The sequence below is a fragment of the Malania oleifera genome, chromosome 13 (genome assembly GCF_029873635.1).
Source record: "Malania oleifera isolate guangnan ecotype guangnan chromosome 13, ASM2987363v1, whole genome shotgun sequence".
In the NCBI taxonomy this organism is placed as follows: Eukaryota; Viridiplantae; Streptophyta; class Magnoliopsida; order Santalales; family Ximeniaceae; genus Malania; species Malania oleifera.
The window spans coordinates 2,731,419-2,745,815 of NC_080429.1; the positions used below are offsets into that span (position 1 = coordinate 2,731,419).

Genomic DNA, 14,397 nt, shown 5'->3' on the forward strand with positions numbered 1-14,397 from the left:
TTCACATCTTACTGTACCCCCCCCCCCCCCCTACCCTATGCCATGACATAAACTGGTGGGGCGACACCACCCCACACTCCAAGCACTAGAAGCACTTCATGGGCCACATCACTTCGCCCAAGTCCATGCCTGATTTTCACAAGATGATGATCCAAGTTGCAATGGACCAGGCCATCAAGGCACAACGATTAAATTGGTGGTGCAACACCACCCCACACCAATCCCTCCTAGAAGCACTTCATGGGCCACCTCACTCCGCACAAGTCCACGCCTGATTTTCACAAGATGATCCAAGTTGCAATGGACCAGGGCAGACACCTCTTCCAATGCAGATCCAACTTTGGCAACCACTACAAAAAAGCTGCATGGGCCGACCATGTAAAGCTTCACCACTAGAGTCTACCACCTCAACCTCACAAGACTTTGCTTCACCTCCCTCTCCACCCACACCAGCCTAATCCAAACCAGCCCCAGGCTCCTAGCTGACACAGCCCTCAGCAGTGCTATGGATGTCATCGGAGACGCAGGATGAGGGCGAGTGAGGCAGTCGCCATCTGCGACTGCATGTAGAGGGACGTCATTGATGAGCTCCGGGCTCGCCAGGGGAGATGAAGAAGCTGAGGGGATCCAATTTTGAGGTCGTCATGTCCCGTGTACCAGTGACAGACGACGACACATGCATGGGCAGGTTCACCAGAAAAGCAATGGACGGGAAGGTTAAGGCCACTGTGAGAGGGTGTATTCTGCATATAGCACGTCTCACTAGGAATACCATGGCTTTGATCAATCAATAGGCCTCTCTTCCTGGCCAGCTAAATTAGCTAAAGAGAAAATTATTGTAGCATATTTTTATAACTGGTGTATGTCTTGACAAAGAGCAATGTTATTCATTACAGTATGTGACCATGAAGAGTTAAGAGGGCACAAATCATTAAATCCAACATGATTTGGTTGTGTACAAAAAACTATCTATTTAGCAAAATACATACACATGATAAAATTCCTAGCGTACACCCACATGTTTAATAATTTTTTTAGGGCCTACCCCTCTAGCGTCCATGGACCTGTTTCCTGAATTCTAAACATGTTAAGTAGTCCCCCTCTTTATCTGTTCTATATTAATGAATAGAGGACTCATTTGCCATAGTTTAACATCTAAAATACACAGGGACACATGGAGGGGTAAATCTCCTCTAAATTTCCCTTTCAGATGGTCTCTGACAATTAGACGAAATGTTTTTGCATGAAGGATTTTTGTGAATTTTTCTTTTTCTTTTTAAAGAGTGTACACTCAATGAGATTGTGGACTTCAATACATCATAGAGTAGTGAAATCTCCACATATGGCAAATTACCAGGGTTGTGGTGATTCTAAGTCAAATAGGTTCAAGTAACGCATGAAAACAATTCAGGTACCCCCAGAATGATGCATCTCTTAATATTAAGACAGTTATAAAATTTAAGTCCTTTTTTTGCTGTATTGTTTTAGCCATGTGAATTGCCTGTGTACTTTGGATGATGCTGTTTATTTGTGTGACGTTCTAATGACAATTGACACCGTCAATAGAATCATGATGGCTGCCAGATCAAAAATAGTTCCCCATTGCTCCATAAATCAATCAAATCAAATCAAATCAAATCAAATTGGCAATGAGAATGATTTCAAAATGTTCATCAACACCAAAGCCGGGGAGAGGAATGCTGGAAACCAAACCAAAATCAAGCAGAGAAACAGCTTATATTTTTAGCAATTGGGATCGACCAAATAACCTCAAAGTTGCAAGAAGCCATCAGGAAGCTCTCTTGGGAGGAGACATGTTACGAATAAGAGATTTTATTGTGCTGATTGTAAATATCTGTACCAGCAATCCTGTTGAGATCGGAGAAACAGCAATTACAACAATTATTAAGATATATCTTCTGTACCACAGAACACAATGTAAGTAATTGGATCGAGTTATAAACTCACCTAGAAAAACCATACCAATCTCCAGAAGTTCCAACTTCTTTGATTTCCAGTCACTTAGATCTTGGATAGCCTAAATAGAAAATTCAGAACTCATTCCATAAAACAATAATCCCATGTTTGGGAGTCTGAAGTTAGGGCCTCGGATTTAGATTTTGTGTGTATTTAGAAAATTGCACTGAATTTATCTAAATCCAAACATTCAAAATATGAAGCTTGAAATCTATGCTCCCAAACACAATCTAAGAAAATTTCTATATATACATAACATAAATACGTTACGTGCTGTGTGTGTTGAACAGTGTTAACCTTGACATGCAACTTAGCACAAACAGATTAGGTCTATCAATAAAGGGTAGATATTTAATCACCAGTTCCAATTAGCCACTTCTCTTTACACAAGTTTTGGGAAGAGCAAATAAAAATGATCATATTATTAACCACAATCTGGATTTCTTTCTCATGTGTGTTTTGTGGGTGGGGAAGGTCTTAAAATTGGGCAACTGATGGAAAATAGAAATTATAAAGATACATAAAGCATCCATACCAACAAAATAGAAAGAAATAAGTGAAAAAATTCACAAGAAGCATTTATAGCAATAAATTGCAGCCGGTCATATAGTTCTACCCTGGGACTCACAAAAAACCACATCCAACTAAACCATTTCTATTTCTTCAAGTGCATGCCAGTGCCATCAACGTCCATTTTCTTCCAATAGAGATACAATCAACTCTCTAGAGTTGAAATCAAGGGAGAGACTTTAGTAGAGGAAGAGGGCATTGAGAATGGCACTTGTGGCTTCCATAAGGATCTCTACTCCAAACCTGTGAATTGCAGGCCAAATTTTGACGGCATCACCTTCATAATTTTGAATCTCCCACCGCCTTTGCTCATGACACCACTGTCTTCTGCAAGGCAGTTTCTCAGCAAACCCTCAATTTAGAGTGAATACTCCTCTGCTCTTTGAAGCTGTCTCAGGGCTTGCAGTCAATCTGAGAAAGCTAATTTTTCTAACAGGGACGGCATTGAAGGGGCTTCTTTTGCAGGCATTTTTGGCTGCAAATTGAGGGTTTTCCCCTTATATTCTTGATCTCTCCTGAGCTAAAATTAAAATGAAGGAGTTCGGAATTCCATTACTGAGATGTTTGAGAAAAACCAGCTGGATGGAAAATAAATTTACCTACTAAAAGGAGAAATATTTATCCACATCAATAATACCCTCTCAAACCTCCCAATCTATTAAATGTCCCTCTTCCCCTTCCTGGCTCAATAGCCAAATATATTAGACATTCTAAAAAGATTCCTTTGGGAAACTTGGAAGAGGATTTTAAAATACCATCTTGTCAAGTGGCGGTGGTGGAAAAAGAGAGGAAGTATGCCAGCAGTCAAGCAACCTGAGCTCCAAACATCTCCAATGTCCACTTTCAACAAAGCCCTCCTCAGGAAATGGCAATGGAGGCCCATAAATGAATAAGATCTCTTTTGGGGAATGACCATTGTCTCAAAATATAGCCTCGATGACAACAGATGGACTTCTAAAATAAGTTAAGAGAACCTTATGGTCAAGGTATCTGGAGATTTGTCCAAAAAAGGCCGGGAAATTTTCATCCCTTTTATCAATTTTGACATGGAGAATAGAAAAAATATTTTCTTTAGGCATTCAAGCAAAAAAGATGCTCTAATTAGTAGCCTTCAACTTTCCACCAAATAAGATTATCTAGGACATCCCCTTAGTAAAATAATGCCCATGATTGGAAGATCAAAAACTTTGTGGATTTCTTTGGCATCCTATACAAAGTTCCTTTTTGAAACACTCCTTATGAACTCATACCACAGAAAACTCATTTAACCTACAGTAACCAAGTAGTAAGTTCCCCTGGGTTTATATTTGGAAGGCACCTGCCCCCACAAAGGTTGCTTTTTTGTGTGGGAGGCAACTCTTGAAAAATTATCACCAAGAACAACCTGCAGAAAAGGGGATCTTGTCAGAAAATGCTTTTTGGGCAAAGAAGATGCTAAGACAATTGATTATATCCTTCTACACTGTTGTAGGACCAGGAATTTCTGGGATTTGGCCACTTCTCTTATCAGGCATGGAAAGGTGTTTGTTCAAGGAAGGCTTTGAGTCCTTCGATCCTATTCCAGTACCATTTTTTGGATTGTGTGGAAGGAAAGAAATAGAAGAGCCGCCAAAGGATCAGCTACGTTGTTGAAGATAGATGGACTGCCACTCTAACTAATTGGTACGGTGGCTTGTACATGATTTTATTTTATTTTTTCACTAGGCCTCTGGCTTGTACATGACAGACATACAATTCTTGACTTCTTTGATAAAAGAGAAGGAAAAATAAGACAGCAATTCATTTTATATTGTGTTTTCTTATACACCAAAAACTTTTAAAAATGAAGCTTTGTTCAAATATAATCAAAAATTAATAAAAATCAAACAACATGTATAAACAAGTTTTTGTTTAATGAATTGTCAAACATGAAACAAAGAATTCCTTCATATTTTCCTTTACAGTCTCCAATATTTTTCAAGTTCCAAAATGGAGCTTAATGAATTGTCTCTTTGCTCCCACACACAGACACACACACACAAAAGAAGGATACAAATGATTTAAAGAAAAAAGGAAACAACATTTTCAAAATCAATAAAATACATAAATCCTTACACTAAACGTGCTTGCTTTTAATTCATTATTTCTCTATTACGCTAATCCACTCATAAATCAACTTTGCTCACATAAAAGGCCAGAAAATAGGGAATGCAAACAGCTTTTACAATCTCGAATTACTCTTCCAACCAAATCAATTTCTTTTGGGGTAGTGCAGGTTTAAAAAGGATATAAATCATTGAATGGAATGTATGAACCATGGCCTCCAGACGCTATGAATGAAATCTCAACTTGATAACCATAAAGTTCAACCAACATTTCCGGAAACCTCTTGACCAATTATACAGCAACCATATACGTATGAAGGAAACTGGTTATAACATAAATTCATAATAGGTTCATACATGATGGCATGGAGAAACAATAGCTGGAGATTTCTTCCGACTGAGGTAAATCATTTCATTTCGGGCTGTAACATGAGAAGGAAGGTCAGTTGACAGTAACGGAATGCAAGGAGAATGGTTTCGATTTTATTTAGAAATAAAGAAATCTGAATAGTTGCTAAATGTTTGAATAAATTTTGGCTTGCAAAAGGAATCCGTGCTTCCAGAGTTACAATTAATTTTAAAAAAAAAAAAAAAACTGATGGGTGGATGGTTCCTGTCCCAATTTGTGGAGGTATTTTGGACGGTTTTCTTTGTTTTGCTGAATCCAAGGTGGGCAGGGAAATGGTAATTGGAGTTCACATTTAGCCATGGAGTTTGCAAGTGCAGCCACGAGCTGAGAAAGACTCACATTGGACAAACAAACCACAGGTATACGAGGCTAAGACAGGCTTAGGAAGTGGCAAACAGCTGAATTTTTGTGTATTTAAGTACTTTGGGCCTTTGGGGTTGTTTTGTAATTCCTTGTTTTATTGAGGTTTTTATGTAAATGTGTGTTAGCAATAGTGGGTGTAAGTGCTGGACATGTAAGTTACTGCACAGCTATTGTTTGAATCAGATTGCAAGTGCAGTTCCCTCTCTCTCTCTCTTTCCCCCCCCCCCCCCCCCCCCCGGGGGGCAGGTTACTGCTTCTTCTTCTTCTTCCCCTTCCCCTTCCTCCTCCAATCTCTGTTCTCTTCTTTCTCTATTCTGTCTTTCTCTTCGTCTGTTCTGTCCCTGCTGCCAGCACTCAGCAACCCCTTCTCTCTTCTCTTCTGCCCTATTCTTAGCTTTTTCTCTTCTTCTCTCTTCTAATTCTCTCAATTCTCTCTCTATTTCTAAAGCCTGTTGCTTGTCCAACATCAAATTAGCACCGGAGCCAACCATGATCACAACACAACACAGCCACTGTTAATCAGCCCGCAACTTATCTGAAAATTACAGTCGAGCCAATGGTTTTGAAACCCAATTTCCAGCAATAATTTTACATCATCTCCCTCACCATCATAATCAGAACACTCTGAAAGGCCTTCCCTTACAATTTCTCCTTCACCCAACAAGGGGTGGGCCCGTGCTACCACAAGTTTACCCAGCCAACTAACCCTCAGAGCCACCAACCTCCTAGAGCTTTCTTGACATAGAACCACGATCACTGAAACCACCACCCCATATAATGCAAATTGTGCCTCCTCTTGATTTGCCTACATGTTCAACTTTTTTTCCACTCACAGAATTAAAGCTACTACACCATTTCAGAACTCATAGGTCAAGTTTTCTTTAACAAGGGGAGTTTGATGGAGAACCACCAATGGGGCACTTCAGATGTTTATTTTGGTAGCTTGGACTTCTATTTGAGTTTGGGATATTTCTAGTTATTTTAGAAGTTTAGTTAATCTAGGTTTATTTTGTGTAGTTAAGTACTTTGAGGTTGTTTTGTAATCCTTTTTTTGTTAAAGTTTTTATGAAGATATGTGTTAGTGATGGTGAGTATAAATGCATACTGGACATGTAAGTTATTGTTTGAATCAGACTCTCTCTTTCTCCCTCCCTCACTGCTGCTGCTTCTTCTTCCCTCTTCTTCTTCCTCTTCCCATCTCTATTCTGTTCTTTCTCTATTCTTTCTCTTCCTTTGTTCTGCACCTGCTACCAGCAGCACCTTCTCTCTTCTCTTCTGCCGTATTCTCTCTCTCTTCTCTCTTTTAATTCTCTCCTTTTATTGTCAATTCTCTCTCTATTTCTGAAGTCTGTTGCTTGTCCTACATCACAAATCCTTGTCAAAGAATTCGTTTGAGCCTCCCCACATACCATCTTTTTTACTCCAGTCTTGGTGGCTGAGTAAATAGAATCCAATCCATCTTACAGCCATTTCCTTTGGAAGTCTTTGAAAAGGACGGAAGGAGTTCCTATCCCACATCAAATTTGACATCTGGAGTGGCAAGACTATTTCTTTCATTAAAGATGGGCAATTTGGCAATTTTTCCTCGGGAACCACTTTTTGCCTCTAATCTTGACACTTTCCTCACTGATTTGTTGGAACTTAGTGGACAGGCTTGGACTCGGTGTCTATTATTTGTGAGAAGCAATCATTAGATTTTGATATACTTCAATAATCTGTTTGAGCTTCTGTATGACATTGAAGTTGGAAAACATAGGAGGAAACACACAAAGATGCAAGTTCTAACTTCTTTTCACATCACACTGCACTTCTTCAAAGAGGAAGAAAAATAAGCTTCTACTGTTTGCAAAGTAACGACACCACATAAAGTCACTTTCTTCCTACAGCAACTACTTATTAAATAAATGAATATTTTTGGATAAAAATTACAATATAAGTTCTAACTTTTATATGATCATAAAAATATAAGTCATTGAATCTACTATAGCATTATCTAACTTAGTTAAATATGAATTTGTAGTTCACTAGCTGTCTCTACCCAATTGTGTACTTTATATACATTATTTTCTTATTATGGAACTAAGGGCATTCTAAACTAAAACTTCTTTTATTTGCTTCTCTTTATTTTTGCTTCATTTTCTGAACATTTTTTCAATCTTCTAGATCATTGAATTTTATCCAAAATTTTGGCTTGCTACCAAGTCAAAATGCTTTTTCAAAATACAAACACAAGTATTACTCCCAAAGCTTCATCTCATTTTATCATAGAATCCTCACATCTTCGTTCAACCATGATTCAATTCGTAAAACATTAAAACCACATAATGATTTGATAAGAATCCATCTTCCAAACAAGTTCATAGAGCAAATCTACAAATATTTGATGGGACGAGGCACACCAACACCTTCGATCGTCATTTGGAAAAGAATGAAGCCTGTGATTACCTTCAATGAGAAGTTGTTCTTAGCAACAGAGGCAGTCCAAAGAAGTATTGCAATAGACGATGCAACCACATAAACTTTTAAAAAATTAATTCTGCTTCGCCTTCGACCTTCAAGACGTGAACAACAAAAAGTTAGAGCTGAAACAACAAAGAAGTAACTAGCAAAGATATGCATGATTTAGTAAGCCACCTAATTCCCCTATCATGAGAGAGAGAAACCCAATAGCAGGAGATGAAATAGCAAGGGCATTGGGGTCCTCCTCCTTAGATGACAATACAAATATGTACAGCACCCCTATCAATTGAATTACAACCTGCAGTAATGATGGATGGAGAGGAATTTTTTTAAGATATCCAACTTGACACAAAAGAAACTACAGCATTTAAATACAATGTTATACGGGGAAAATAAAGCTTTCAGAAACTACATATATTTTCTCCAATCTTAACACATTCAAAATATAGTTAGCAAAAACTAGAACAAACAATTGAGATCCTAATAATTAAATTTAAATAGTTCTAAAAAAAACTCAGTGTGCTTATTTATAGGTTCATACATTTTCCACAAGCATTGGATTAAGCTTTAGATGAGTAGCTAAAGTGCAGCACACCAGTCAACTGCTGCAGAATGATTGAACAGGAATCCAATCTTCCATCAGCCAGATTCACCTCTATGTCAATTGAAGTGCGGAAAAAAGAAAAATAGCTTCCTAATATGAACCAGGCAAAGCTATGGAAGTAGTCCAAGGCTACCGGCGTGCTCTGTGTGTGATGCTATTTTATATTTATATTTTGAATTTCTGCCAAAAACGAGGCAGGCAACTTTCAGTAGAAACAAGTTCCTCCTAATTTCTATCTTCTCAGTCGAAGTTTCATAGTGAAAAAATTTATTAGGATAACTGATTCCCCTGAAAGAACTCAATCCATTAATCCAAAAAAATTTCCTTGTATATAACATTATAACATCTGATAAATATTTTCACCATAATAATTTTCCTTGGACATATTTCCCTGAGATCAAGAGAAGCCATAATAAATTTAATTCCAATTAAACAAATGGTGGGTCATTCATGAACCACTTTGATATAACATCAGATCAATTAGGAGAAGCCTGCCTATTAGCTACACAAAGGCAAGTTATTCCAGATGAGAGAGAGAGAGACTCATACCTGAAAGAGGAACAATGCATGGAGACGAGATTTTCCCTGAGCTACCTTTGTATACCCTAAAATTGCAACAACACATACCCTTGAGAAAGAGCTAAAAACATTATTACATGAAAAATATTAATCCCATTAGATCCAGGAATATATATATCACCCATTACCACCCAAACAAAAAAAACAGAAAAGTTGTACACCAAATTCCACAAAGATTTTTCCGTTGAAAAACGCAGCCCTCACAAAAACTTAAATAGTCATCAGGCCTTACTGGAATCAACAACCATGCGATAAGAGAAATCAGAGCCATCTGTTCCAGATGGCCTACTAGAGAGAGACTCAGACGTAAATTTTCTCCGCTGCATCTTCTTCTCTTCTTCTGTTTCCTCTATTTCAGCTCCCAATGTCTCTGGGAAAGGCTTAAGCTGGAAAGACAGGAAATGGAAGTGTTTGAATGGTAATTTCATTAAAATGAGGAATGTTATAATTTGTGAGGAAGGCTCAATATATTCTATTATTTTCATATATGATAACGACATATTGTGGTTTTGGATTTTTCATCCCCACTTGCAAACTTTTGGTAAACAAAAACAAATGGGGAAAATATATTTAGACTGGACGGTGAATTTGTTTTGGCAGCTAAAATTTACAGGACTGGACCAGATTGGACTGAATTGAACTAGACTGGCTATGGATATTATCCTGACCCATATTTAAGTTGCAACATCCATTGACCAGGCAGAGTTTTAAAAAGACCAAACTACCCTTACGATTCAAAAACCAACCTCCTGATCCATGTTCCTTATGATTTCAAACTCCCAACTTCTCCTCCATCAAATGATGATCAAGCACCATTATTGAAACAAGAATGATTATATTAAAGAAGGAAATAGATACCCCAAGAGAGGAACATAGAGAAGCAGCAAAAACTTCACCTGAGAGTCCAAACTTAAGCTGCCATTTACAGAAAAGGGTTTCATGAACTCTGCACTAACAACAAACTTAAGCTGCCATTTACAAATGGCTTTCACACAAAAACCATGGCCCAGGACATGTAAATTAAAGAAATTTCACACATCATAGAGGTTCTTTTTTGGCAGAAAAAGAACCCTCAAAAAATAGACACCAATGGATCATGATTCCCAAAAAAATGGCATTTAAAAAAAATCATTATACGACATGGCTACAACAAAAAATCTAGATTTTAAAATCAATGCATTTAAAGAAATTACATATGGGGAATAGAGTGATGGCTGACAGATGAAACAGTAAAAAACAAAGAAAAAAGGAAGAGTAGATGAAATGTGAGTCGTGATAAAGGTCATTACTCATTAGGCTCATTACCAGTAGGGCTTAAGGATGCTTGAGATATAAAAAGTTGTTGTTCCGAGGGAAAGCTAAAGAAAGGTGACACAAAAGTTCCAAGGGATTCACTAGTCGTTCCATAGAGACCATGTTATGTCAAGTAAATGTCTTTTTTTGCATTTAGCTACTCCATTCTCTTGAAGCGTACATATACATGACGTTTGATGAATAATCCATTTGGCCAAGGAAAAAGACTATGCTTATATCGAACAAATTCAAGTGCATTATCAGATTGATAATTTTGAATATTGATGCCAAACTAAGTTCTTATTTCCTGGTAGAATTGAGTAAATTCATTCAAAAATTCAGACCTATCTTTTAACAAATATATCCAGGCCATAGCGAAAAATCATCCACAAAGGACACAAAATATTGATGACGAGTCAATTCTTAACCCTACAATCTACACGGACCCCAAATGTCTTAATGAATAAGAGAATACATTGATCTACTATGAGACTCAACTCTAGACAAAAAAGATGTCCTAATATGCTTTCCCAACTGACACACAGAACACTCAAAACAAGAAATGAACTTGAACATAGAAAAAACTTCTTGTAGTTTTTGAATGGTTGAATGACCCAAACGAACATGTCACTGATCAAGAGAAACACCAAAGAGTAGAAATTGAGGAAGTCGTATGACAAGAATTGGACCCACCATGACCACCATAAAAATAGTATATGCCATCCTTCTCAAGCCCTTCCCAATCTTCTTCTTCGTCCAAAGATCTTAAATAACACAATGAGAAGGAAAGGTGGTCACAGAATAGTTATGAGACTTAGTTAATTGACCAATTGATAGCAGGTTCAAGTAAAATTTAGGCACATATAATACAAGCAAAAGAGGAATAGAAGGAATTGAGAGAATATTGCCAGAACCAGAAACTGGTTAACCGAAGCATCAACAAGAGTAACCTTGAGTATAAAGTAGTCGAGTTCAAGGACTCAAAACAAATTAGGACTACTTGTCATATAAGAGGAGGCACCAGAACTATAGGGTGAGGGGGGTGAAGAGGCAAAAAGCCCGGTTGTACCTGAATGGGCCAAAAAGCACTAGATGTAAAACACTAAGTTTGGAGTTGTTGAACCATACAAAAAAGATTGTTAAACTCCTATTGGAACACAATGGATGATAAAGTCAACTCCCAAAGGAGTGGCTAGGGGTGTTTGAAGTGTCAATAGTAGAATCAAATCGCCTTTTGCAAGAGACTTATTGGTCCAAGCTGGTTTCCCAAGAGCGATTAATGGTATGATTTTCCTTGCCACAATGTGTGCAAACGTGAGAAATCCCATGATGAACTCCTTGTTGTACTACAGGACCGGTGCCACAACCACAATCCAAACCTCGTCCTTATCCTCCAAAAATTTCCCTACTACAGTTAGAGATAGTATCCATGGCTGAATTATTGCAGGAAGGAGCTTGATTTCCCAGATAAAACACACAGCATTTTCAGGATCGAGAGAGAAAGAACTTACAACACTTCAAACTCTCCAAAAGCTAGAAAATCCAGAACTTCAGTAGGCAGATATGACAACAGACCTGAGCTTAAAATATCCTAGGAAGAAATACCTAACCACCAAGAACAGGGCAGACCACAACAAAGTACTGCAGGCATTTAATAAACAACCTAGCAGCAGCTCCAGGTATTACAGCTGGAAGCAACTGGAAATGAATGCCGAGAATAACAGGAAATAAATATTTAAACACCAATTGAAACCAACCAGAAATTGATACAAGATTGCAAATGATCAATCACGAATAAACGCCGTCAAAACAGCATCATCAGCAAACCACAAAGTGGCAGAGGAATACAAGCAGCAGCATACAAGAAACAAAGATAACTGAGTTCACATCAGAAGATCACCATGAAAACACAGAGCTTCTCACCAAGAATACAGCACAACCTAACCCATAGGAAGGACGTCCATAAACGACTCTCAAGCCAAACAGAATCAGAATTGAGAACTGATTAGAAGAGGATAAAGAAAAAACCGAAACAGAATATCAAAACCAGTTCACATAAATCAGATTTAAAGGAGATCAATGCTCCGATACCATGTTGTAAAGTTAGAAATGGAGGAGAGAAAAGAAAAGGAGAGAAAAAGAGAGGAAAGAACTGAATGGCAGTTTCCTAGAGTCCACGCACAGCTTCAAGTATGCCCTCTAATATATTATTACTAGTAATAAATTCTTAAGGGCAAAAATACCCCCATTAACACAACCTAATTATTAAAATAACATATTCTCTTCTAACATCATTTTTCTTCATTTTTGAAAATAAAATTATTTTTTTAGGAAAAATTCAAATAAACAAGGAGCCACCCTAATGTAAAAACACATATCTTTTGGTTGTCTTTTTTATAGATAGTATAGATATATATCACAATCAGAAAAATTCTAACTCCTTTTTTTTCTCTTTTTTTTTTTTTAAAGCAAACCAGTCTATACCTCCTAAAAAAAATTTCATGCATTATAGAAATGATAAAAAATTTAACACACAAAATCGAAACAAAAAAAAGACCACCGCATAAAATAATCTAAGCACAAACCCAAAAGATGGCAATCAATATCATCAATAAATCATGACACAAATAAGGTGTTTTCACATTGCCAAAATTCCATCCTGCCTACGCTATTCCCTTTAAATGCAACCACCAACACCACCACCACCACCACCTCTTCCCAGGGGATGTTTTTGACATTGCACTTTCTCTAAATCAATATGACATAATCTAAGACTCTTTTTACAGTGCACTTTCTCTTATTTCATATGATTCATTATCTATGACTTTTCAACTCCATATATTGAACTTTAGTCATTATGTTTATCCTTTATTTAAATTTAAATTTTTCTCAGGAATTATAGAAATTGTACATTTTTCTCTAATTATGATATAACTCTCAGGATTTTGAGAATTTATTTGGGTTCTTTTCCATTCATGCTTATTTTAATTAAATTTAGAAAAGCAAATGCAAACAACCCAAATCCAAAAGTTCCAAGCAAACAAGAGCCCCATTTCTTATCACAGTTGCATCCAACAGAATAGACCTACAGTTTTGGCCAAGCTCAACCTAAGTAGCAGAGCCGTCCACATGCAGATCGCACACAAAAAAAAAACAAGAAAAACATCACAAAATTTATAACAGCATCCCAAGAGAGGAGAAAATCACCACCAGTAGAAACCACAAATACAGAAAAGATGAAACCACACTACAAAAATCACCAAAAGATAACAACGATAACCTAAATAACAAACAAAAGAAACACACTTCGGCCCGCCAAAACACAATTCAAGAACTAGGAGCATAAAAGGAAGCCAATGGCGGGACGAACCTTCAAAATAGAACCTCCCAAAAACCCTAGACCACCACAAAACCCCGGAACCAAAAGTCTCAATCTCCCTATGACTAAAGAACAAAGAAAGGCAAGGATTAAAAAATAAAATAAAAGAAGCTAACCAGCTAGTCGTCAAGTCGCTGACAGCCTGAGCTGGAAGAGAGGGAAGATCCCGAAGCCCAGAACGAACTGAGGAAGAGCTCCTTCCAACTCACCGAGTGACAGTGCTAACCTGCGCTTGGGAGCCCGCATTTGAATTTGTCATGGGACAAAACCAACGTTTCCTAAATGCATATAAATATAAATTTTTTTTTTTTTTAAGGATAGTTTTATTTTTTATTTCAATTTTTAAAAAATTAAGAAAAAAATTTATTTATTTTAATTTTATGATATTTGTATAAAATAAATAAATAAATAATTTAGCACTATTTGCCTGCAAAAAAAATTTATTTCTAAAATTTCTAAAAATTTATTTTCTAATTTTCAAAAAAATTTATATAAAACGTTGAAAAACATTTTTTTATTGTTCTTAAAATTTTTTATTCCTTACTAACTAGGAATGTAATCAGTTTGATTTGGTCGATCTTTGATAAATCCTAGACCAAAATCGAATTGTTCAGATCCTAATATTTATGAACCAAATCCAACTTAATGATGGACTAAAATTAAACCTAACTTCGATTTG

The 14,397-nt window shown here is 36.9% G+C and overlaps 1 protein-coding gene across 1 annotated transcript; it reads right to left on the reverse strand.

The window, feature by feature from the left end:
- Nucleotides 1-1,578: 1,578 nt before the first annotated feature.
- On the reverse strand, nucleotides 1,579-13,988 carry LOC131146484 (uncharacterized). The gene is made up of 7 exons (XM_058096118.1): nucleotides 13,835-13,988; nucleotides 9,279-9,432; nucleotides 9,017-9,072; nucleotides 8,038-8,161; nucleotides 7,849-7,955; nucleotides 1,969-2,038; nucleotides 1,579-1,869 (listed from the first exon to the last, which is right to left on the reverse strand). Exons 2-7 carry the CDS (start codon nucleotides 9,370-9,372, stop codon nucleotides 1,790-1,792), a joined length of 531 nt encoding a protein of 176 aa, XP_057952101.1. The 5' UTR covers nucleotides 9,373-9,432; nucleotides 13,835-13,988; the 3' UTR covers nucleotides 1,579-1,789.
- Nucleotides 13,989-14,397: the final 409 nt, after the last annotated feature.